At 42.1% G+C, this 24,677-nt stretch overlaps 1 protein-coding gene across 3 annotated transcripts; it reads right to left on the reverse strand.

Moving 5' to 3' along the window:
* Positions 1-466: 466 nt before the first annotated feature.
* On the reverse strand, positions 467-22,767 carry HAO2 (hydroxyacid oxidase 2). Of its 3 annotated transcripts, XM_042454435.1 has the most exons (9): positions 22,628-22,738; positions 20,118-20,292; positions 18,254-18,402; positions 17,020-17,171; positions 13,652-13,935; positions 8,721-8,936; positions 6,982-7,140; positions 3,719-3,788; positions 467-1,092 (listed from the first exon to the last, which is right to left on the reverse strand). In XM_042454435.1, exons 3-9 carry the CDS (start codon positions 18,382-18,384, stop codon positions 1,037-1,039), a joined length of 1,068 nt encoding a protein of 355 aa, XP_042310369.1. In that variant the 5' UTR covers positions 18,385-18,402; positions 20,118-20,292; positions 22,628-22,738; the 3' UTR covers positions 467-1,036. The 3 variants fall into 3 exon arrangements, with proteins under 3 accessions (XP_042310369.1, XP_042310371.1, XP_042310370.1); XM_042454437.1 differs by lacking the exon at positions 20,118-20,292 and having other exon boundaries at positions 22,628-22,767; XM_042454436.1 differs by lacking the exons at positions 20,118-20,292; positions 22,628-22,738 and having other exon boundaries at positions 18,250-18,380.
* Positions 22,768-24,677: the final 1,910 nt, after the last annotated feature.

The raw sequence follows: 24,677 nt of genomic DNA on the forward strand, positions 1-24,677 counted from the left end.
TTAGTCGCCCTCCTTTGGACACACTCCAGTTTCTCAACATCCTCTTTGAATTGTGGTGCCCAGAACTGGACACAGTATTCCAGGTGGGGCCTGACCAGAGCAGAATAGAGTGGTACTATTACTTCCCTTGATCTAGACACTATACTTCTATTGATGCAGCCTAAAATTGCATTGGCCTTTTTAGCTGCTGCATCACAGTGGAACTTCAGTATCTCATTTTTGAGAAATTCCCATCCGTCTTGAACTCCCTTCTGTTTTAGTATTCCTGACCAGGGGATCACCCCCATTATTTCTCTACGTTTCCTAAAATCAGCTCTCCTAAAGTCTAGAATATGTGTCTGACTATGTTTGACAATGTTTGTCAAATACATCCTAAGTTAATAAAGTGGGAACATTTACCTTCTTCCTTCAATTCTCACTATAAGATCCAGGATGAAAATGGCAGCAAAATAATTGTGGGAGGGGCAATAGATTAACATTTTCATTTATTCGGAATACACATAAAGAAAACCCTTAAGATGCTTTAACAGTGCACAACAACTTGGAGTTTACATTATTCATTATTATTATTATTATTCTACTTTGCATATGCATTTTCATTTTGACATTCCATCCACAACTGGCTGGCCAAGAAGTAACTGAGTGGTCAGTCTTGCTAGGGTTCATACAAAAGACCCACTAAGAGTTTCTTTTGTGCACTGGCATGAACCAAGTTGTTTCAATTTCCTAGGGCTGTGGGAATGACAAAATCCAGGTTTTTGATCGTACATTTGGACCAGAAAGGCTGATGATATAATTAATCACACTGTATCTTATGCATAATTTCTTAGGCTTGCTGCAAATAGAGATACTGAACAATCAATGGGAGTGACCACACACAATCAAATGGGCTTCCTTCTCCCACCAATATAAAAGGTCTGGAGTTGGGTTGATGGGGTGTTTTCTGACCTGCTGGGTGACACCCCTCCCTTTCATTCACTGAAGGGCCTGATAGTTCCAGTTGTTTTCTGTTGGATGAGCATAGCAGGAGTCTTCCTTACAACCTCGAGTATTGAACAAGACGCTGGTCAATTTCTGAAACATTTCTGCAGCCTTAATAAAATGAAGTCAAAAAGAAAGAACAACCATTCAGTGGTGGGATATAGGGATTAAGTTCTTCATTATGAATGGATGATCTGAGGAAAAACCCAGTACTAATTTTTAATAGAGTAAGCCAACATTTCTCCATGATTTTCCAATGGGATGCTCAAACAGTGAATATTCATGGATTTCTTCTCATAGACTCATGATTTCTCTCAGTCTGATTTCACTAAAGCAGTTACAAACACATAACCACTGTTATGCTTGGCTACTTGGCTATATTTCCACAATGGCAAACCTACTCTGAATCAATCTTGTACAACCTCCCCCCCCCCCCCAAACATACTCATAATATGTTTACCTTAGTTCAAATGCATCTGAGGAAGTAGACTTAAGTCTACAAAAGCCCATACTGCCAACTTTCCCCCCCAATTAGTCTCAAAGGTGCTACAAGACCTCTACACACAGGCTCTGTTGGGTATAGCAACTATCGCATGTTGAGACTCTCTAGGTTCTAAACAGTCTCAGCATGCGATAGTTGCTATACTCAACAGAACCTGTTTGTAGAGAGGTCTTGTAGCACCTTTGACACTAGGACTTCACAAGTTTGTGGTAACTTCTTGTTTTTAGAAGATGCCCTCTCACTTCATGCATGCACACCTTGCTTAGTTATACAGATTCCACTTTGTTAATCCAGTCTCCATTTTGTCTTCAAGATTCCATTTCGTCTCCACATTGTTAGAATGTTTATTTTGACCAACTAACAAAACCTTTTTTTCTTCTAAATGTCTTTTTACAAGTAACATGTAGGATTTTCTTTATTTTATCTTTACCATAAAGCTGTGCTTGGGGATGAGCTATATACAAGATCTATGAGTAAAACTATTTTATGTTACTTTAGATCAGCGGTTCTCAACCTCTGGGTCGTGACCCCTTTGGGAGTCAAATGACCCTTTCACAGAGATCGCCTAAGACCATAGAAAAAAACATATTTCTGATGGTCTTAGGAACTGAGACACCGCAATTTTATGGTTCGGGTCACCACAACATGAGAAACTGTATAAAAGGGAGCGTTAAATTCGGGTTGGAAGTTTTCCGACTGAGCAAAATGGCGCCCCCAGCACTGAATGGGGGCACCTTGGCGCTGTGGAACGGAATGGGGCCATTTTGAGGACAATTTGCTGTGTGATAAAATCCGTTTTTCCCCGGTTGTGTGCTGCCCTGAGAGTCCCCTTCCCGTTTCAATAATAATAATAATAATAATAATAATAATAATATGTGTGATAACGTCTTCTGTCTCATCTTTTACTAGGCTGATAACATGTGTATGGGAAAGGATTGGCTGGTCCCCTGTTTCTCAAGCTTTGCTATGAATGATCTGTTGTTGAAATTTACCAATACCCTAACAGATTCACCTTAGGGTCACCATAAATTGGAGATGACTTGAAAAGACACACAGCACGCACACACACACACATGGGAGTTTATCGCACAGCCCCTAAAATGGGCCTAGTGCATTCTAAACGTGAATGCACGCAGGCACACGGAAAGGGATGGGGCCAAGAACCCCATTTTATTGCACACTGGAACGTCGCCTTTGCCGCCGGGCATTCCAGTTGGGTCCCCGTTCCATTCCAGAGAGCGCCATTTCTGGGGACGCTTAGAAACAGTTCCCAGAAATGGCACCCTCTGGGACTGAATGGAGTGGAGACACAACTGGAACACCGGCGGCAAAGGCGGCGTTCTAGTGTGCGATAAAATGGAGTTCTTGGCCCCATCCTGTTTCGTGCGCACCTGCGCATGTTCACGTTTAGAACGCACTGTTCCCGTTTTAGGGGCCGTGCGATAAACTCCAGTGTCTCCCAGCTCAGTCTCCCCAATCCACACATATCAGGGAGCAGCTGCTGCTATCGATGTGGGTCTGTTCCTTTGTCAACTGGGAAAGAGCTGACAGATGTTCCTACCTCCTCCCATGAGCAACCTCCAGAGCAACAAACAGAAACAGGGCCCTTCTCCCAATTCCTCTTTCTGAGATGAGAGGGATAGGAAGATCACTCAGGTGCTTCTTGTTTCATAGGGAAACAGACCCCTCCATTTCAGCAGCTGTTGCCCATTAAGTGAGGATTGGGGGAGTTCCATGCTCCCTACGTATCCTTTAAACTAATCAATATATAAGGATTGTTAATTCAAACCAGCCACAAATGCATAACTCAAGGGAGATTATCGCACCCAGAAATCCTGCTGGGATAGATGCAGGATTGAAAAGCCAAAACCGTGTGTTATCACATGCAGCTGCAGCCAGGTGAGTATAACCCGTATGCAGTCCAGACCCCAGCTGCGCTTATCCAGCAGCTTTTTTAGGTGCAATAATCTCCTAGGTTACACTTAGTGAATCTGGGCCCTGAAAATTAAACTATAATGCATAACAGAAGGAATTAGTTTCCAAGCTCTGGTCTGTAGTGTGGAAATTGGTGGCTGATATTAATGATAATTTTATAAATGTCTTAGCAGCTTGTTCCTATCACTTTGCAATCCTCCTTTTCTTTGACAGCTCTGGTATGGGACAACCATTTTAGACATAACCTAAAGATCTTATGGTAAGAACTATAACCCAGAAGTAAAGGGGAGGGGTGCTTACCAGCCAGAGCCATTGACAAACGAAATTCATCTTTTAAAATCTTCAAAACTTGTTGAAGTCCTTTTTCTCCCTGTTCAAATAAAGAGCAAGGGTTTGCCAATTAGAAAGTCATCATAGATGAGACAGTGGTTTTTGAGAGACTTGACAGAAGGCTTGTTTCCTGTGACATACATATTCTGTGATCGCAATGTTGCCTCTGATCAAACAGGCTTTGCCAATTTTCAAAGCACTATGAAAATCCAAATAACCTGATACGGGGTGACTGTGGAGTAACTTTCACTTTTGGGTAATATTCAAAATGTTGAGGCAGAAAAAGTCTGTTGCCTGGTATATAGGTTGACATAAAGGTATGGAAAAAGAGAGGAAGTGACTGGTGAAACCTAAGTGGAAGAATCCACATATGCCCAAATTACACCTTTAACAGCCAAATAAAAAATGTAGAGGAGGCTCAAGGATGTATAATAGTTATTCTACTACCCTACATCCATCTGAGCTTATTCAAGCCAGCAATGCACATGTTGGGAAGATAATGGATTCCAGGTTATGGCATATAGCTGTCATAGAGGTCCTGCAGAAAAGCAACCTTCCAAAGGCTAATCTGTCTAAGTCCAATTTTTCTTGGTACTGCAGTTCTCATATTTTACACCTTTCCTGCTTTACTAAGCTTATCATGCTCCTTTCTCAATTTTTTGTTAAAAATACTTCCCCAGAACTTGTGGGGGGAAATAATATCAAGGAATTCCTGAAATAATTAATTTGTTACATCCCCTCCCAACATAGGTGAACTCCATAGACTGCCTGGTTAATTCTGTAGCCATTCCTATACTGAAGCAAATTAGGTGCTTTTTAAATTATTAGATTCACTCTGGCAGATACAGTAAGATGTTGGTGAGAGCTGAGGAAAACAAGGGCTTGAATTGGAGGCAATGGCTCACATGGCTCTGTGCTTGCTAGCGTGTAATTCTAGATAGTTTGCTGTCTCATGGATTTTAGAAACAAGAGAATGGAGAGGAAAACAAGGGTGTTTATCACACGGAGGTTTTTGGAGCTTTTTGCAGCTCAGATCTGACATGACTGCGGGTCCAATGATGCAAATTGGAATGGAGGAGGGGATGCAATAGGAGGAAGGTGATTTGTTTGCTCAGAAGGAGGCACTTGGACAACCATACCAAGCTCATGTCCTCCATCCCTCCCTTAGCCTGCATGGAGTCTTTCTGGATGATAAACATAAAGTTACATATCACCCTGTAATCAAGGATCTCAGGGCAGAATACAAGAAAATCAATTTAAACAGATCAAACACATATTAAACCACTTAATACTAAAACAAGGAAATTTAAAACTAGTTAAAATAGCTTAAGACAATTTTTAAAGGCATGTACATTTCCAGATATGAACAAAATTAGTAAGTCTCCAAAGCTTTAGTAAAAGATTGTGAGACTCTTCAGTTCTACTGTAAGTTTTATGTTATTTTAAAAGTCATTTTCTGGTTTTGGATATTCTTGTTTGGTGTGAGTTGAAATTAATTCCTCCACACTCCTTTAGTCATTTTGTTGACATGTTCTTTCCATATTTCCAACTCTTTGCATTCCCTCTTTCTCTCCAATTTTCATTCTGCTATCTACAAACACACAGCTGTTTGGGATTGAAACTGTCGGTGTGTGATTTTGGAACGAAAAGACACAGCATAATAGATACATGTTCTGTCTCCATCTTGCCTTTGTCTTTCTATAAAAACAGAATGAAACAACAGATTGCTTACCTGAAATAATGGAGGCTCTTTGAGTGGCCATCTATGAACTCACACAAATGGGTCACCTGGGCAGTGCATGTTATAGAACCTTCTAGAGCTGTGAAAGAGAGTGTTTTGGTGGGAGCCATGCACATCTAATGTGATTTAGTGCATGTCTGACGTGATTCATGCTCAGTTTCTTAATTTTAAGGCCATCACAGCAGCTGCCCAAGGACAGTAAACACCACAGAGGGGGAGAAGGTAGGGTTGTCTGAGTTCACAGAAGACCACTCCAAGAACAAAAGTTACCTGTTCTTCTTCTTTATGGTCCCTGTGACTCACACAAATGGGAGACTATGAAGCTACTCACGACAGGAGGAGGGAGTATCATGTCAAATATGAAAACAGAACAGCTCTCCCAAATATGCCCTCTCTGCCTAATGTTGTATGAAAATTGAAGGCTGAGACCCTGGGGGCCACCCTGCTCCTTTGAGCAATGCCATTTAAGCTGCCATTGCTCCTGTTGAGTAATTCCTGACAGTGACGGGGGTTCTTTTCCAGCCAAGCAATAGGTCATGTGTATTGTGGAAGAATTCCACTTTAAAAGTCTTTGGGTTGAGACAGAGATACCTTGCTTGGACCTGGAATAATATACAAACAACCTCTGGGACTGACAAAAGAGGGCTGTATGGTTCGCATAAAACTGCACAGCCCTGTAGACATCATAGCCTACTTTATCAGTACCATTACACAGACTGTGCATGTTCATGGAGTAATGGTTACTGGGTTAATCAAGCTAGCAACGTCAGAACTATACAACTTGAGCATTAATTAAACATACATGCAACACATAACTAAATGAGAGACCTGCACCATGTAGGTGGAGTGTGATGCTCTCCCTGTGAAGTTCAACATCCTTCCCTCTACATCTTGGGAGAGTGATGTCAGTTCATGGCATCACGCAGATTGGCACCTTGAAGCAGCCTCTGGCCACTCCAGCCCCAGTCACTCCCTGTTTGGCAACGGTCTGCAACACTCCCTGGCTCACATGGTCTGCAATAGACTTCCGGCAAGGATTGCTTTTTTGCACTCCTTTTGTGGCTGCCTTAGATGGCTGCAGTGCAACATCAACACAACCCAGGGGTGTGCATCATCTGTTTGCCATGCCACCGAATCGGCCCAAAGGTGGTGCTTTTGGCCCGTCTGTTTTGGGCCAGCTTCAGAACCAAAGTCAGACATTGCCTAAGTGCTTCCCCATCTCTCTATAGCCAGGAAATGAGTGAGTACCTGAACTCAAAAGCTACCTTCTATCGGAGAAGGAGGTGCTGCACAAAGAGATATTGAATATTTCTTTCTGCCACATCTGAAAAAGGACATAGATTTTCATAACCCTAGGTTACTTGAGCACATGTCACCAACTAAGCTTGAGTGTAACCAAAATTGAGAAAGCTAATTTTTAACATTTATTTAAGGAAACTGCTGTTCATTTGCAACTTTGGACTTTAACTTATAGTACAGACACTATATTCACCTTATAGGCCAGACCCCAAAGGGCAGGCCTTCCAATGAAGACACATTTTGCCCCAAGTGCCAATGCTTTCAATACATCGCTTCCCGTTCTTATTCCACCATCCAGGTAAACTTCAACTTTTCCTTGCACAGCTGCTGTAACTTCAACCAGAGCATCAATCTGCAAAAAACAGAATGCAATAACTCACAAATGGAAACAGTGGCATAAATGTGGATGAGAACAAAGATATTTTGTGATGTTGTGTCCCAACTTCTCCTAAATGTGGGAATGCACTTCACTGAATCATAGAGGTTGAAGGGACCCCAACACCTGGTCTATCCCCATGTCATGCAGGAATGCTCTCCTGAAAGATGTCCATCTAAGCTCTGTTTAAAGACCTCCAAAGTAGGAGAGTCTACTCCCAATCCCAGTAGTCTATTCCACTGTTGAACAGTTCTTACAGTAAAGATGTTTTTCCTAATGTTTAGGTAGAATGTCTTTTCTTATAATTTTTCAGGTCCTATCCTACGGAGTAGAAGAAAAGAAACTGGGCTCTATCTTCTTCAGCTAATTAAAAATGACAATCATAATACCTGAGAGCCAGCTTGATGCAATGGTTTGAGTGGTTGGACTACAAGTCTGGAGACCTAAGTTCCATGGCCTGCTGGTCATGGAAACCCAATTGCACTCTCTCAGTCTCAGAGAAGGCTGAAAGGTGAAAACCCCTCTGAACAAATCTTGCCAAGAAAACCCATTATCGGTTCACCTTAGTGTTACCATAGGTCAGAAACAACTTGAAGGCATGCAGCAGCAACAACAACAACAACAACAACAACTCTTCCCCATCTTTTATTCCCCAGGCTAAACACGCACAGCTCACTCACCTGATCAAATAGGATTTGATTTCTAGTTCTTTTACCATTTTGATAGCCCACCTGATTTTTCCTGCACAAATATAGTAGCTAACATTTCTGTTGAAATTCATTTTGTTAAGGTCATTGATTCCTAATTCTGTCTTCTGAGGTATTAACTATGGCTAGTTTGGCGTCATCTGATAATTAAGTTTGTGCCCTTATTACATTTTTCTTCGTATATAAAGTTGTTGAATAAACAACTTTATATACGAATAAACCATAGGACAGAATCCTGTGGTACCCAATTAGTAATTTCTGTCCCTTGTGATTGTGCAGAATTCTAAGGGTTTGATCTGTAAGCCAGCTACACATCCGTCTTGTATGAAGATATCATAGGGAACCTCATCAAAAGTATTGAAATCAAGATATACTGAGTTGGAAGAGACCTCAAGGGCTGTCCAGTCCAACCCCCTCCCATGCAGGAACTCACAATCAAAGAACCCCTGACAGATGATCATCCAGTCTCTGTTTAAAAACCTCCAAAGGAGGAGATTCCACCACGCTCCAAGGGAGTGTGGTCCACTTCCAAACAGCTCAGTACGCTACACCTACAGCATTCCCATCATGTACCAAGCTTGTAACTCTGACAAAGAGAGAGAGAGAGAGAGAGAGAGAGAATTGGAAAACTAGACTCGCATGACTTGCTTATGAAAAACCAATGCTCACTTTTTGTAATCACAGCATTCTTTCTAAGTGGTCAACAAATAATAATCTATGAGTCAACTCTGTTTTTTCAGTTCTTCCATTTTTTACACATATGTGGACACACACACAGAAATAAGACACCACTGTAGACATGAATATTAATTCAGATGTTAGTGTTAAGGACAATGTCCCACCACTTACAGTTGCAGGAACCCCATCCAGCTGTCTTCCTCCATGATTGGATACAATAATCCCTTGGACTCCATGTCTCACAGCCAGTTCTGCATCTTCCTTTGTTAGAATTCCCTTGATGATGAGAGGCAGGTGTGTCAGGCTCTTTAACCAAGCAATGTCCTTCCAACTGATAGATGAGTCCATGGAGTCACGTGGCAGCCCATACTCTGAATAATCATTATCCTTGGGTACAGAAGGACACATCATTGCTCCTCGGGTTGTTATTAGTACAACTTTTCAACATTTTACTGTCTTACTATAAGTAGAATCATAAAATCATAGAGTTGGAAGAGATGCCAACAGCCATCCGGTCCAAACCCCTGCCATGCAGCAACACACTATCAAAGCACCCCCCCAACAGATGTTCATCCAGCCTCCATTTATAAACCTCCAAATGACAGTCCATCTGTTAAAACGCTTTTGATGTTGCGCAGCGTGTGAGGCAACACGTCAACGTTTGGCACCAGATTTTCCACCTTTGTGAGGGAGTGTTTTTCACTGCCAAACAGCTCTTACTATTAGGAAGTCCCTCCTAATGTTGAGGTGGAATCTTTTTTCCTGTAGCCTGAATCCATCTCTTAGTCTCTGGAGTAGCAGAAGATAAGCTTGCTCCATCCTCAGAATGACACCCCTTCAAATACATATACAGGGCTATTATGTCACCCCTTAACCTTCTCTTCCCCAGGCTAAACATATCCACCTCCCTAAGCCATTCCCCATAGGACATGGTTTCTAGACCTTTCACCATTTTAGTCACTCTCCTCTGGACATGCTCCAGCTTGTCACTATCCAACCTGAATTGTGGTGCCAGGAACACGACTAAAATAGAACTGGTATGACTAAAATAGAACTGACTAACCTTCAATCTAGACACTACACCTGTATTGATGCAGCCTGGAATTGCATTGAATTTTCTAGCTGCCACATCACACTACTTACTTATGTTCTAAATGAGATTTCTAGATGTTCTTATTTAGATTTATAGAGGATACCAAATTAGCACTGGTAGCATGGTATAGTGATTTGAGTCTTAGACTATGACTCTGGAGAGCAGGGTTCAAATTCCCACTCAGTCATGAAAACCCACTGGGTGACCTTGGGTAACTCACAGTCTTTCAGCTTCAGAGGATGGCAATGGCAAACCCACTCTGAAGAAACAATGGCCCGTTCCGCACGGGCCAAAACTATGTGCATGGCACGTACTAGGGTTAGAAAAGGGCGTCCTTTCCGGACGCCCCCAACCCTAGTACGTGCCGAGCATGTACAAAATGGCAGCGCCCATTCTACATGGGCGCCACCATCGTGACGTAGCGGATGCTTAGTGTCCGCACGTCGTGGTGCAGTAATGACGCCGCAAGTGTGCCATTGGTGCCTTGTGGCATCATTACTGCACCGCAAAAAGAAGCTGCTTTTTGCAGCTTCTTTTTGCTGGACGGAGGAGTCACGCGGTTTGGCCGCTGAGGCTCCTCCGCGCAGCAAATGAGGGCACTTTACAGACCGCCCTTTTGGGCAGTCTGGAAAGCACCAATATTACTTGCAGAAAACAGTAAAGACATCACTTAAAATGATTTTTGAAGAATGTTAAGGAATTAAGTTAGAATGCAGGGTTAACTGCTGAACATTAAGAAAATAAAAATAATTCCCACAGATACGTAACTTTAAAATGGGCGATTAAGCCATAGTAACAGTTAAATATTTTCTATACGTCTTCCTAGTCTTTAACCTAAATGAAAACTGTAGTCAGGAAACCAGAAGACTATGTTAAATATTTCAGAATCTTCAATGCCTCAATATTTCCAGTTCCTTTCTATGGTTGTGAAAGGTGGACAGTGAAGAAGGAAGATCATCTCATCACGGAAGCTGTGACAATGCACAAATGAAAATTTGCATGTGTGTTTGTGTGCATTTTAAAATACATTTCAACACACATTTTTAATGTATTGTTTTTGTGAGCATTTATCAAATATACGTATTTCCATTTAATAAACCCTTTTTAGTGCATCCCCCCCTTCCCCCAAAAATCCATCTTCATTGGTGATTATTCTTCTGTAGAACTGGGTCACAAAGCTCAGATATGTATGGATTTCAGTGGCAAGCAATATTTTGGTTAACGTTTAGGTCTGGAAACTGAATTTGGCAAGTTTACCTCGAAATCAGGGACGTAGCCAAGGGGGGGCAGTTCTTGGGGTCCAGACCCCCCCCCCTTCCATTAGAAAAATAAATGGTGTGTGCTGCTGTGCTGCCGCACTCAAGCCCCATTATAATGGTGGCACTTAGTCTGGACCCCCCCTTCCCAAAATCCTAGCTACATCCCTGTTGAAATGTGAACAAACCAATTGACATATTTGGCTGAAGATTCATTTGTTTTTCTTGTCTCTGTCTGCTCTCTAGTGGACACTTATAACAATGCAGTAACATTTTGTAATTAAAGCATCTTACTGTTTTGGACTGCATAGCCCTCACTGAGTTTCTAGCACAATGCAAATGCTCATGTTTTTGGATATTTTTCATGCTGTGTCATCCAAGGGTGGGCTAACACTTTGTAACTATAAGGGCCCTGCAAAGGACATTATTAAGGGGAGTTGGGAGCTTAGTTCTATGTGGGGGGGGGGGGGAGAAGAGAGAAAGTAACCTATGCAAGGGGAAGTGGCTGCTTTGGGGTAATTTTACAAATGAAGTAAATGCAATCCTGCTTGCCATGCAACCCCACTGAGTGGCCCTGGGCAAGTCACACTCTCCCAGACAGGGAAGGCAATGGCAAACCCCCTCTGAAGAAGAAGGAACTCCATGATACCTTCTCCTAAGGATCACCATGAGTCCAAACAACTTGAAAGCACACAACAAAAATTGGTGCTAGCGAGACCAGGTTCCAAAGGAAAAATTTGGTTGTTCTTGAAGGAAAAATTACATGAAGTTATAAGAAGTGTGGCATTATTGAATTAATTAAGAAGCTTTTAAGGTATGGAGTTGGTGTAATTTTGTCAGAGTATTGTGTTTCGGTGTTTTAAATGTGCGTATGAGGGTTAATGTTTTAGGGGTGTTATTGTCATATTTGTTATTGTTGTATGTCTGGGTTTGATATGTAAGTAACTGCATGTTGTGGGTTTTTTTAAATTAATAAAATGTATTTAATAAAAATAGATGAAACAAGCTTTTGAAGCTCAACTGGCTTCTTCATTGGGCAAAGATGTTAAAAATCAAACAGAAGAAAGGTATCACTGTTTTGTGGATTTTGGATGTTATTGTTTGCAGTGTGGCCAACACAGCTACTCTTAAATATGCTTTCTAGATTTCAGGATACTGCATTTTAGACACAACAGGAGAATCCTAAACAAGAGGGAACAAAAGGCTGAGACTTAACGTTTTGAGGTCTTTATCTCTAACAAAAGTCAAATGTTTGTTGTTGTTGCTGTTTTTAATGGGACTGTATTTGATGTGTTTTAAGCAGCATTTAAAGGATTTTTCAGATGCAGTGACATCATTTTGCTAATGGGGACTTATTTGTTTATTTTGGGGCTCAACAGTTGGGCGGCTCCACGCCATCCGTCTTTGTCCCGAGTCGGTGCTGTAGCAGCCACACGCTACAGCACCAATGCGTAGCCAAAAAGAAGCTGCCTACAGCGGCTTCTTTTTTGAGGCATCACAAACAGGAAGGGGCGCTGCCATGACACTACTTCCTGCCAGTGACATCTGGATGCTGTGTATTGTCATCATCATCATGGTGGCGTTCGTATGGACTAGTGTGCGGTTGGTGCGCACTTCTGAACTCTAGAATTGGTGCCAGCGTGCCTCTTCCCACCCATTTGTACTGGGCCTTTATTTCCTGGACTTCACTATTTGTTTTACAGAGCATACATGTCCCCCCGCCTTTTTTTTCCAAACACACACACACATTTCTGTTGAGGAGGGTAATGGATGAAAAGGAAGCTCCAGTTCATTACCGTGCAACTAAGAGGAAAGAGATACTCTGGACCTTAAGACAGGTTCCTCCACTTTTTCAAACACACACGCACAAACACTTCTCTCTGGGGGGGGGGGAGCTGAAGGGAAGTGCAGCTCCAGTCCCAAGCAAGCAAAAAGTTACACCATGCATGCATCATCACCACACACTTATCAGGACACAAGAAAGCCTCCTCGCTGCCCTTGCCTCCTTTTCCTTCCTGCCTCAGGGTCTGGGTCTGGCATGCATGCACAGTACCACCCAGAGCCTCAAGGGTGGGAACTGGATGAGTTTTTCCCCTGAGGTTTCACTCCTGCCTTCAGGAATCTGAGACAATTTTATTGTTGTAACCCGCCCGGATTCTTCGTGATTGGGTGGGCTATAAATAAATTATTATTATTATTATTATTATTATTATTATTATTATTATTATTAATTATTTTAGAAAAAATCAGTCCTGGACTTTCATGGTTTTTCAGTAGCAATGGCAACCCTACTTGCCACCCCCATCCTCACAACACCCTGCCACCCCCTTTTCCCCCTTCAGTATCCCCTTGCTGATCTTTATCCCCTCAGCACTCCCCCCCCCCCGGAGCTTTCCAACACCCCCAGAGGGCACTACCACCTACTTTGGGGATCGCTGCGCTAAATAAATAAATTGTCAACCCACTGGTATCAAGTGATTTTGCAAATCATGTTTTGGTGTGACATCTGAATGGTCAAGACCAGTTATGGTCATTACTCAGCTTCTGGAGTCTGCTTGCACCATGGAAATTGAAGTGAATTGGTTAAGCTGAATGATGGGAACACGAGGATAAAACTGAAAAACAAGCATGCATCTCTTAAATCAGGTTGCCTCTCGTACAGTTTGCCAACTCAATTCATGTTTTGAACCTTGCGTTCCTTGGCCTCTGTTATCATAAATATTTGAACAGGACATTGATAGAAGCTTACTAACCTCAAAGGCACCTTCGAAGTTCTTCAGTGTAAAAGAAGAAAGGAATTGCAAAGTGTTTCGGAGGTCATCCCGTCTCTTGCCAGCGTATGGCAGATCAGCAGTGAGCACCAGGGCCTGGAAACCCGATGACTCTATCCGCCTCACAAGCTGCTCAGAGAGGTCCCTTCTCTTGTGAATGTAGAGCTGGAACCACTGGACACCAGTGGGAGCGGCGGCAGCAATCTCTTCTACGGAGCAGGTGGAATAAGTGCTGGCAATGTAGCAGGTATTCATTGCTTCAGCCGCTTTAGAGACAATAAGTGAATGGGAGGAAAAGGTATGAGCTTTGTTTGCAGACACATTCCTGCCTTATAGCTAATCCCTCTTGTTTCTTTGCAGAAGAGACCTTCCATGCCTCAACTGGAGCAAAGAGAAAGGGGAACTGGAGCAGAGGAGCCAAAGCACTTGCTGATCTGCTTGCTCCACCCACTGCCCACCCTCTGCTCTGTCCACGTTAAAACGTGAATACATTCATTCCCCAGTAGCTGTCTGCCCTTTCCCCAACAGCATCAGAAACAACTGCATTTCCTTCTCGGCAGCAATGGAAGCGGAGGGAGTATGTGCAAATGGAGCAAAATTGCAGCGCGGCATCATAGGAAATGTGGCACCTTGGAGGTTGTACCAGAACCGAAGCAAAGTTGCATTCCACACCAAGACCAATTCTAATTGGATTCGAATTGATCTTGGAAAAAGATTTTTGAATTTGCTAGTTCACTGAATTCACCTACATCAGGAGTTACTTTGGATTGATTTAGGATTGGCTTCGGAATGACTCCCATAGAAAGCAATCATGTGTGATAATCTATCACATTATAGCGTCAATTTGCATGGTTGGGCCTGGAATGGCTTCGGATTGGAGTTGCAAAAACCATCGTGTAATATCATCCAAGGTTTGTTCAGAGGGGGTTTGCCATTGCCTTCCCCTAAGGCTAAGGTAGTGTGACTTTTGCCCAAGGCCATCCCAGTGGGTTTCATAGCTGTGCTGGGAATCAAACCCTGGTCTCCAGAGTAGTCCAGCACTCAAACCACCATGCCATGCTGGCTCCTTGCACATTATGCCCCCCTGTAAATGAGACTCCATGTTCTTCACCTTGGTCTTTCTCTGCCCAGTTGCACCTGCATTTGTGATGTTGGTTGGTTTTCAATTGATTACAAATATAGGACCCTTCTTCTTGTGCAACACAAAAGGAAGAGAGACTTAAGCATCCCACTTCAACACTCCAGTCTATCCCTTCGTCCTTTATTCTGCAGCTGAGTTTGCATGGAAAGCTCTCACTGTGCCAATAAGAGCTGTGTCCTACGCATACTCTGAACAAGTAGGGTTGAATTCTGTTCGGATTTGGCAGGAGACGGAAGGCTAAAACCTTCTTCACCCTGTGGTCTTTCATTTCCTATGTGAAAGAAAATCCAATGCATATAGCAAACACTGCTCTCATCCACTTCCAGCAGCAAAGACTGTCACTGAAGCTGCTTTGCAGGTGAATTAAAAATGTTCATGACCCATTCCTTTGGGTGAGCTCTAACTGGGATAGATTCAAATGGCTTTGTTCCACAGCATTTCCTCCTAAAAAACATGCCTGAAACTGATTGCACTTATTGATGTGGAGGAAGGCATTACAATTTATTTATCCAGCCCATATGCAGCAGAAGAAAGTGACTGGGGAGGCTGCATCTGCAGAATTTCTGTTTGGATGCATTCCCCCCTCACCTAAATTTTCAGCCTGAGAGATCAAGGCAAACTATGGGCTCATTCCCGCTTGCAGTTTAAATCATGCTAAATTGATTCCTTGCTGCGGTTTAGAAGTCGAATCCAAAAGGTCCCTTGTTCCCACTATCCAAGCAATTGTTTTTCTTACCCCAATGGAATTGGTTCATTTTGTGGAACGTTTGTCGTTCCCACTTGGTGCCCCTCTTCGAAATATACGTCAATCAAATGACATAAACCCATGCGGGGGGGGGGGCATATCACACACACACACACACACACACACACATCTTTCCCCCTTCACAGCTGTCTCTATCAAACACAGATTCCTCCCTCACATAGTGGCAGCGGTGTTTGGCCTCTGGTGGTCCCCGATGACTCTGGCTGAAGCACAACAAGCCAGAATGGGCAGAGCTCTCTGACTCTGGGCTGCTACTGAGCCCCTCGCCCAGGACATTGGGCCACTCGATAGAGGTGCTGGAGCTGCATTCTGCATGTTTGAAAAGGAAGAGGAGGAGGAGGAGAAGAGGAAGGCAAGGCAAACTTTTGGGGTTTTTTTTCCCCTTCGGTCATGAAATTGATGGATCGATTTCGCAATTTAGCAATTTAGCAGTTGTGACCTCGCTCTATCAATTTATCAGTTTTTATTTGATTTGATTTTTTAAAAAGCAAAAAGGCAACACTGGGGATGTGTGATATCTCCCACCCCTCTGCCATTCATCCCTCCCACTCCAAATGATGCGATTTTGATATGTTGTTCCCACTTGTTGAACCTGCTGCAGAATCTTATTTTTTTCTTTTCAAAAAAAGACCGGCAGGGAACTGCTCTTTGAATAATGTGGGTTTTTTCTATTTGCCTCGCATTGTTGCGATTGCAGTTGATCACACCAGGATCAGAACCTGTTTCAAATGGGGACAAGAATCACATAATTCGCTTGCCAATTCTTCATAGTGGGAATGAGTCCTATGTGTGTATGGAGCTTAATTTGTAAATGAGCATAGTATGTGCAACATTACACAGCACTGACTTTAAGTGGAAATTAATAACAAAGCATAAATGAAGATGTGCATTTTATGCTTTTGGGTTCATGAATAAAAGTTACAAGCTTTTAAACTGTCAGCTCCTTTTTGTTATTGTTTCTATTGTTTCTAAATCTTAGGACAGACAAATGGAGTAGAGGGAGAAGGCAAAATGAGGACCCCATATTCCACAAAGGAGCTACAGTAGCAGCCCAGAGAAGGACTCTTCATTCATGATCTAAAACAAGATTATGTTTGGACCTCTGGGAAATGACATGGGAAAGAGGCAGAGTACTGATAAAGTCACCCTCTGAGAACACTCCAGGACTAAGTAGGTGGCCTTGGGGTTGTTCATGCAGCAAGAGTTTGCAAGTTCAAGCCCCGGATGTGTTCTTTCAGTAGAAAAGACTGGAAGGAATCTCTGCATACAGCCAGATGTGATATCTGGTGGCATCTGACTTACCAATCCTTCACCAGTTCAGTATTCATTTTATTACCCCACCCCATATCCTCATGAATATGACATGAAACCTAGATCAAACCTGCCTGAAGATTGTATTAAAAATTGAAATGCTTTTTTCCTGGCAAAGAGCTTCTGGCATACCTCTTGCTGTGCTCTGCTCTCCATCAGGGCAAGTCATCTTATGGAAGCCAGTGGGAGCAATTCCTACTGGGAAGCTGATCTCACTGCCAAGAATGGTGGTCTTTGTGTCCAGGGCAGAAACATCTCGCAGCAAGCGTGGCCGGAAACAGATTCTGTTTGAAGAGATATAAGATTTGTGGTTTTTGTTGTTGGTGGTGTGTGCCTTCAAGTCGTTTCCAACTTATGGTGACCCTAAGGCATAGGGTTTTCTTGGCAAGATTTGTTCAAAGGAGGTTTGCCATAGACTACCCCTGAGTTTGAGAGCATGTAACTTGCACAAGATCACTCAGTGAGTTTCACAGCTGACCAAGAAACTGAACCTGGGTCTCCAGAGTCATAGTCCAACACTAAAATGACTATGGCATGCTGTCTCTCAGATATAAGTTGTCTGCTATTAAAACAGCAGGGCTACTGGGAGTTATTTCTGTTGCAAGCCCAAAGAAGCACTGAGGAAACTTATCAGTCTATTCCGGCGAGCAGATTACTTATGAATCTCAGTTTATGGGAAAATCTCTCTCTCTCTCAAGTTGATCACACGGGAGCCAAAGTGCCCAAACCCTATGGATAAATAGAGTTTAAATCCCAGGAATATCTTGCAAAAGTGGGATTGTTTTCAGACACATTGGGCTAATTGAGAATGAACGTGACATTAATCCATGCAGAGAGTGGGCAAAATGGCAATGCTTTTGACTTTTGGGATTTTCCTTATAGACAACAAAAAGTAAAAAAGGATGCCCAAAAGGGATATTTGTTGAAATACTTAAATCTGGGGAAGAAGGAAGTCATGAGATAGTTTAATATAGTTGAAACATCAGGATAGAGAGATTGGTAATTTAGGAGGGTTAGGTAGGTAGGGAAGGTAGAATGGAGTAAAGAGATGGTTAGAGTAAGGAGAAGAGAAGATTGGATAGTGGGTGAAGATGTTGTGAGGGAGATGGACAGAGTAGTAAATAATAGGAAGGAAGAGAGGAGGGGGATGAAGAATGAAAGGTAGGAGAAAGATGTAAGGAAAAGGAAATAGGGAATGGTATGAGAAGCAGTAAGAGTAGGTAAGATAGAAATGTTCATTTGAAGGAACAGAGAAGAGGAAGAAGAAGGAAGGGAAGGGGGTAGAGGTTAGATTTCATGTAATTGTAAGTGTGTAATTTTCTATAAATATAAATAAAAAAGAAAAGAAAAAACTAATCTAACCTACTTCTTATATGCCGTGAGGTTGTTATCCCGGGTCCAACATTCATCAGCACCACCAGCAATAAAATCCCAGACTGCCTTGGGAAGATGCTTTTTAGCATAAGATTCAAAGTCTGACAAACACACCAGAGTCATTTCCAAGCAAACAGGATCCTGAGAAGAAGTAGAAGGAGAGAGATTGGGGGTGAATATAACAAATACAGACAGCTAACAAAAGTCTTGAAGCCCAAGGATACAAAACTACTTTCACAACCAATGGTGGATTTTCATAGGTGTCCAATGGAAACACAATCCTTCATGCTAAAGACATTCATTTGGGTTGTTTCAGAAATGTAAATGAAACTTAATTCTGAAAATATCAAAGTTGCCGGGACCAAAACTCTTAAAAAATAAAAATAAATCACATCTCCACCAAAACCCTAACTCTAATATGTTCTTCCATGATTTTCAAACTGCAATTCACTGTCTCCTTCCCTTTAGGCTTATGTTTATCTGGCCTCTCCAAGAGTGCAGTGAAAAGTTACTTTTGAAAGTAATTTATTATAGTTACAGAGCTAACCCACTCCAAAGTAGGTAATTGCTGTTACAATTTGAATTTACTTAAAAGTAAACCCTTACTTACTTAAAAGTGAATCCTTATTCCTTGCTTTTTAAAAGTAACCATTTCATATTCATTTGCTGACTTTTTTATAATTGCCCAAGAAAGCCATTCCAGGTGGCATTTCAGAAGCTTTTTCAATAACCTTTCCAGCCCTGACTATTCTGCCCCTTCCTCTCAATCAATTTTGATGGGCTTTAGGAATCCTGGTTAGCAGATAGCAACCAGCAATGACATTGTTCCTCAGTGTGACTGCTTAGCTTCTTTACAGAATAGCATAGGAGTTAAAACATACATGCAAACACACAATACTACAGGTTAGTTACTGTTAATTAGCAGACATGGAGGAAATATTCCCCATTTACCTTCCACCTGTCCTCTGCAGGAGAGGGTCTCAGTTACAGTATTGGAACTTACAGTCACATGTTGAATCTCAATGTCATAGTCTTAGATGGAAAGGCTCCGTCAGAGTATAGAATCATAGATTTGGAAGAGATCACAAGGGCCACCCAGTCCTTGCCATGTAGGAATACACAATGCATGCCCCAACTCTGCCCCCAGGCCAGCGTGATGCACTACACAGTGCCCAGCATCATGGTGCTCTATTGGCGCTGCGTCTACATGATGCAGTGCCAAAGGAGCACCGAAAAGCCGCTGCAGCAGCAGCTACAGTGCCCTTTCCATGGCACAGAAAGGAACCACTTTTTGCGGCTCCTTTTTGCATCACGGATAGGTGAGATCAGGGCCTGACTGTTGGGGGCAAATTAGCTTACTTGCTAATTAGCTTACTTGCTGTTCACCGCTATGATCTTTGGAATAGCGGTATATATATATAAAAAAACAAATTATTATTTGGCGTGCGGTTGCCACAGCCCCGATCTAGCTATAAAAGGGGTGGCCTGTACAGTCCCCCAGTCTTCTTGAAACTTGCCAGATTTGTTAGAGGTGCTGCTATTTTGTTATAGTTGTGCACAAACCTTCTGAGGTACTTAGCAAAGCCAAAGAAAGACTAAACCTGTTTCCTGGACCAGGGAGTAGGCCAGCTTCCACTTTTGTTTGCAAAGAAGTGATAGTTTTTTGGCCAACATCATGGCCAAGGTAAGTCATTTGATCAAATTAACACTTCTTGGCCTTGACTATCAGTCCAGCATCCCTGATGCATTGGAAGGTGTTGTTTCAGGTGGCTTCCCAGGAGTTTTAGAAGACTGCAATGCCATCTTAACTGGCTACAGCAAAGTCTCTGTAGCCTCTCAGCAGAGAGTCCACCAACCTCTGAAAAGATACTGGTACTTGTGTAGACCAAAAGGAAGCACAGTGAATTCAAACAGGCCCATATGGGGGATGAACACCATTCGATGTGTAGACTTTTCTGCCAAGGTGGCCTGCCTGTAGTCCAGTCTGCATAGATAACTGGCTTGCCCCAGTTTCTGAAAGACTTCACCCACCTGGGACATAGGATAATGTTCAGATCATGTCACTGAGTTTAATTTTTGGTAGTATACACAAAAACAATTCTCTCATTCCCCCCCTCCTTGGGCACAATGATGACTTGTGATACCCACAAACTGTATGAGGGTTGAATAATCCCAATTTCCAACATCTGCAACTCCTTCACTATCAACTTTCTCCCTGTGGGAAAGACAAACATCATGATTGCTCTGCAGATAGTCTGCTATCATCTGCAGCTACAACATGTTGAGGATCTGTTGTAAGATCTGGGACAGAGAAAAACTGGGCAGTAAACTTGGCTCTCAGTTGAGATAACTGGTTGTGCTGCTTAGGGCTAAGTCTTGAAAAGGGTTTAACAGGCTACCACTCTTTGGCCCCATACAGATTGCCAAAATAAAGCTGCTTCGGGTCACTTTGGAGGTATGCTATTTAAATGATGCATGCATCCCAACAGTCTGGAAGCTGTGCCAAAGCTGCTCTCCAGTCCTTAGGACTGGATCGTGGCTTTGGCATGGCTTCCAAACTCTTAGTATCATGCATCATTGAAGCAGCATGCCTCCAAAGTGACCCGAAGCAGCTTTATTTTGGCCTGTCTGTATGGGTTCGTTGTTTGGTCATAAAAAGGACTGTCAGGCCACTCTTCCCCTTCAGCTTCCAGAACTGAAAATGTGAGAAGGTATCTGGGTCTATCATAGAATGGCATCCATGAATTTACATGATACACTTTTGTCTTGCACTAGAGTCTGAAAACTGCATGAAGTAGTTCACAGTCCCAATGCATCCAAGCTGGAGATAATAACCCAAATAATATAACAAGAACAAGGCAAATAGCACAAGAACCCAACTGTGGAGGGAAAAGAACCTTTAAAAGGCAGATAGGGGGAATGGCCCATGGTCTTAGATGATTCTATAGATGTCACAGAGCATGGAAAATAAACAGGATGAACTTGAACTCTTAGCACAACAAGGCAAATACAATATGATAGGCATCACTGAAACCTGGTGGGATGAGTCTCATGGGAGGAAGGTAGTAATAGAGGGGTATAACTAATTTCAGAGAAATAGGCCAAACAGTCCACACAGAAAGAATCAGCTCCAGTGTTAATATATGTCAACAAGTATGGAAAATGGAACAGTGACCAACAGACTGGAAAAAATCAATATACATCTCCATCCATAAAAAAGGAGAAACAAAAAACATTGAAGAAATCAACATAGTTAAAGAGCTGCCATATCTCTGAACAAACATTGATCAGAATGGAGACTGCAGCCAAGAAATCAGAAGGAAGCAGCAGAAATAATCTCAGTATTAAAATCCAATAAGGATGAGGCAAATCCAGAAGCTATCACCCTATAATGTTGGTTATCAAGATTATAAAATTTTTGTAAAGATTTTGGGAAAGAGATTGAGAATTTTTTTATCAGCATTAACAAAGGAAGATCAATATGGTTTCATTAAAGGGAGAGCAATTGGAGAGCAAGAGTCTTAAATGTTTTTTCCTTTTTCCTTAATATGTTAATTATATGTTTTAATCAGTTTTGTAATATTTCATTTAGCAATTTGTCATTGCCTTCTAGAGTTGGAAAGAATATTTTAAAAAACTGAAAAATGTGTTTCTTGCATATCAAGAAATCCCAATGAGAAGAAAGTCTGTCAAGAAGCTTAGGAGTTCAGATGTATTCTGCATAAAAATTGGCGTGTAAGTTATGTTAAACAGAAAACAGTGCTTTCTGTTCAGCGAACAGCCATTTTTGTAGAGGAAATGCTGTTTTCAGCACAAAAAATCATGTGCAAATTTTGCACAGAATAAAACCCCAAATACAGTGTTTTCTCCTTAGGACTATACTGTTTTGTAAATAAACTATAACAATAAAAAAGCATGTAGGCAAAATTAGCATTGATCTGTCCGTCATTCCTGAGCCCCTTCACCTTAAAATCAGTTTTGATGTCCCTGTAAAAGAATAATTACAGTCAGAATTTCACCACATTTTACATAATCTGAATGCAATGGAGACCGTTCAACAGGGACATAGCCAAGGGGGGGGGTTTCTTGGGGCCGGGCCCCCCCTTCCATTAGAAAAATGAATGGTGCGTGCTGCTGCGCCGCCGCGCCCAAGCCCCATTATAATGGTGGCACTTAGTCTGGACCCCCCCTTCCTAAAATCCTGGCTACATCCCTGCGTTCAATCATTTAGCTGCCAGCCAAGTGCTAAGAGGTCGTATGTTTCACTGTATGACCCAAACCACAGATGGTAGTTAAACAATAATATATTTTTTTATTTACACACTTTATCTATGTCCCCCTCTCCCCTCAATAAAAATGAACTTACTTGGAGGGATGAAGAACAAGTAGCACCAGTTACTATACTTTCCTTCACTGTGGATTTTACGACAAATACAGTGTAAGCCCTTGGTGAAAACAGTTGCTCTTTGGTTTGTGCTATGATAGAGGGGAAACAGAGACTGTTAGAAATTTAATCAATCACTGCAAAAGATTAAACCTTAACTTTCCCGTAAACTTTGTACTGTTTTGCAATGTTCTTCTGAATATGTTGTGATAATGAAACATCCCATTAACCAGTCAGTCAGGACAGTGACTGAGACCTTCTGTCACCCAGGAAGCAAACATGGCACCCTCCTCATACCAGAAAACCATCTGAAGGGACTTGTAAGAGACTTCAACAAGGCTTAACAAGGATTTTTAAAGTTCTAGTAATAGCAGGGGTGTCACTAGGGGTATGGGGGGTGCGAACCACACCAGAATGAGGGGTGACACCCCTTGTCCACAAACATCTGTTTTTGGGCAGAAATGGACTGTGGCAGGGACGTAGCTAGGATTTTGGGAAAGGGGGGGGAGTCCAGATCCAGACTAAGTGTCACCATTATAATGGGGCTTGAGTGCGGCGGCACAGCAGCACACACCATTCATTTTTCTAATGGAAGGGGGGGGGGTCCGGACCCCAAGACCCCCCCCTCGGCTACGTCCCTGACTGTGGTATTCACATGCGTTCCTTTAAAATTCTGAACATATGGGGTGAGTGGGATGAGGCTCAGTGGGAGGAGAAAAAAGAGGAACCAGGGTTTTTAAAATTAATTTTAATTTTTAATTTAAAAATAAATAAATAAAAATGATTTCTTTTTTAAAAAAATATTCTTATAAAATTTTATTTTAAAAACATTACATCTTATCAGATTTTCATTTTATCCACATGAAACTATGTACAAATACATTCAGGCTGTGTATAAGAGTAAGGGCTGTTTGACAGTGGAACACACTTCCTCGGAGTATAGTGGAGTCTCCTTCCTTGGAGGTCTTCAAGCAAAGGCTCGATGGCCATCTGTCGGGGATGCTTTGATTTGGATTTCCTGCATGGCAGGGGGTTGGACAGGATGGCCCTTGTGGTCTCTTCCAACTCTATGATTCTATGATTCTAAGAGATTGTAATTTAAAATTATAATTTTAATTTTGCTTTTTTTTTATATCACAACTATAGCCATTACCCATTTAGGCAAATCAGATACTCTCAGACGCAGGGGAAGTGCAATGGTAAACCTCCTCTGAACCAATCTTGCCAAGAAAAGCCCATGATAGGTTTACCTTAGGGTTGCCATAACTCAGACATAGAAACCCACTGGATGATCTTGGGCAAGTGACACTCTCCCAGCCTCAGGGGAAGGTAATAGTAAACCTCTTCTGAACTAGTCTTGCCAAGAAAAAGCCAGATTTAGGGTCATCATAAGACAGAAATGACTTGAAGGCACATGACAACAACAATTGCCGTTAAATTCAGTTAATTACTATTTATAAGTAACATTAGTATAACAACATTACTAAAAAATGTATATGGTGTGGTATGGGAGAAGGAGGTCAATGCAGGGAACTCATGATACTATGAGTTCCCACATTAGGTGACGTCAATCCTAGTGATCCCATTAGTAATGGTGTGGTTTAGTGGTTTGAGTGCTGGACTGTGACTTTGGATAGCAGGGTTCAAATTCCCAACCAGCCATGGAAACTGGCTGGGTGGCTTTGGGCAAGTCACACTCTCTCAGCCTCTCTCAGCAAAGGCAATCCCCCTCTGAACAAATCTTGCCAAGAAAACCTCATGATAGGTTTGCCTTAGGGTCACCATAAATTGGAAATGACTTGAAAGCACATAACAACAATATTCATTAGGAACTGTTAGGATTTCTGAAGAATACACTGTGAGACAGTTTTTCTAAACCACATGTTGCTGCTCCTGTCTATGAAAATGTCATTTTATGCTACTGCTCCACATCTATTATCTCTGTTTTTAACTTATGGGGTTAAAATTAAAAATTAAATAAAATATATGTATTTATATACTTGAGAGCTATTGTGGGGTAGTGGTTTGAGTG

Source organism: Sceloporus undulatus, chromosome 2 (assembly GCF_019175285.1).
Source record: "Sceloporus undulatus isolate JIND9_A2432 ecotype Alabama chromosome 2, SceUnd_v1.1, whole genome shotgun sequence".
Classification (NCBI taxonomy): domain Eukaryota; kingdom Metazoa; phylum Chordata; class Lepidosauria; order Squamata; family Phrynosomatidae; genus Sceloporus; species Sceloporus undulatus.

Excerpts from the sequence above, each read along its gene's own strand:
- HAO2 (XM_042454437.1), bottom strand. The coding sequence starts at position 18,384 with ATGACTCTGGTGTGTTTGTCAGACTTTGAATCTTATGCTAAAAAGCAT. Across the intron at positions 17,172-18,253 it reads AACCTCACGGCATATAAGAA|AATCTGTTTCCGGCCACGCT; the intron begins GTAGGTTAGATT and ends CTCTTCAAACAG. Across the intron at positions 3,789-6,981 it reads TTTGGGGTCTGGCCTATAAG|GGAGAAAAAGGACTTCAACA; the intron begins GTGAATATAGTG and ends TTATTTGAACAG.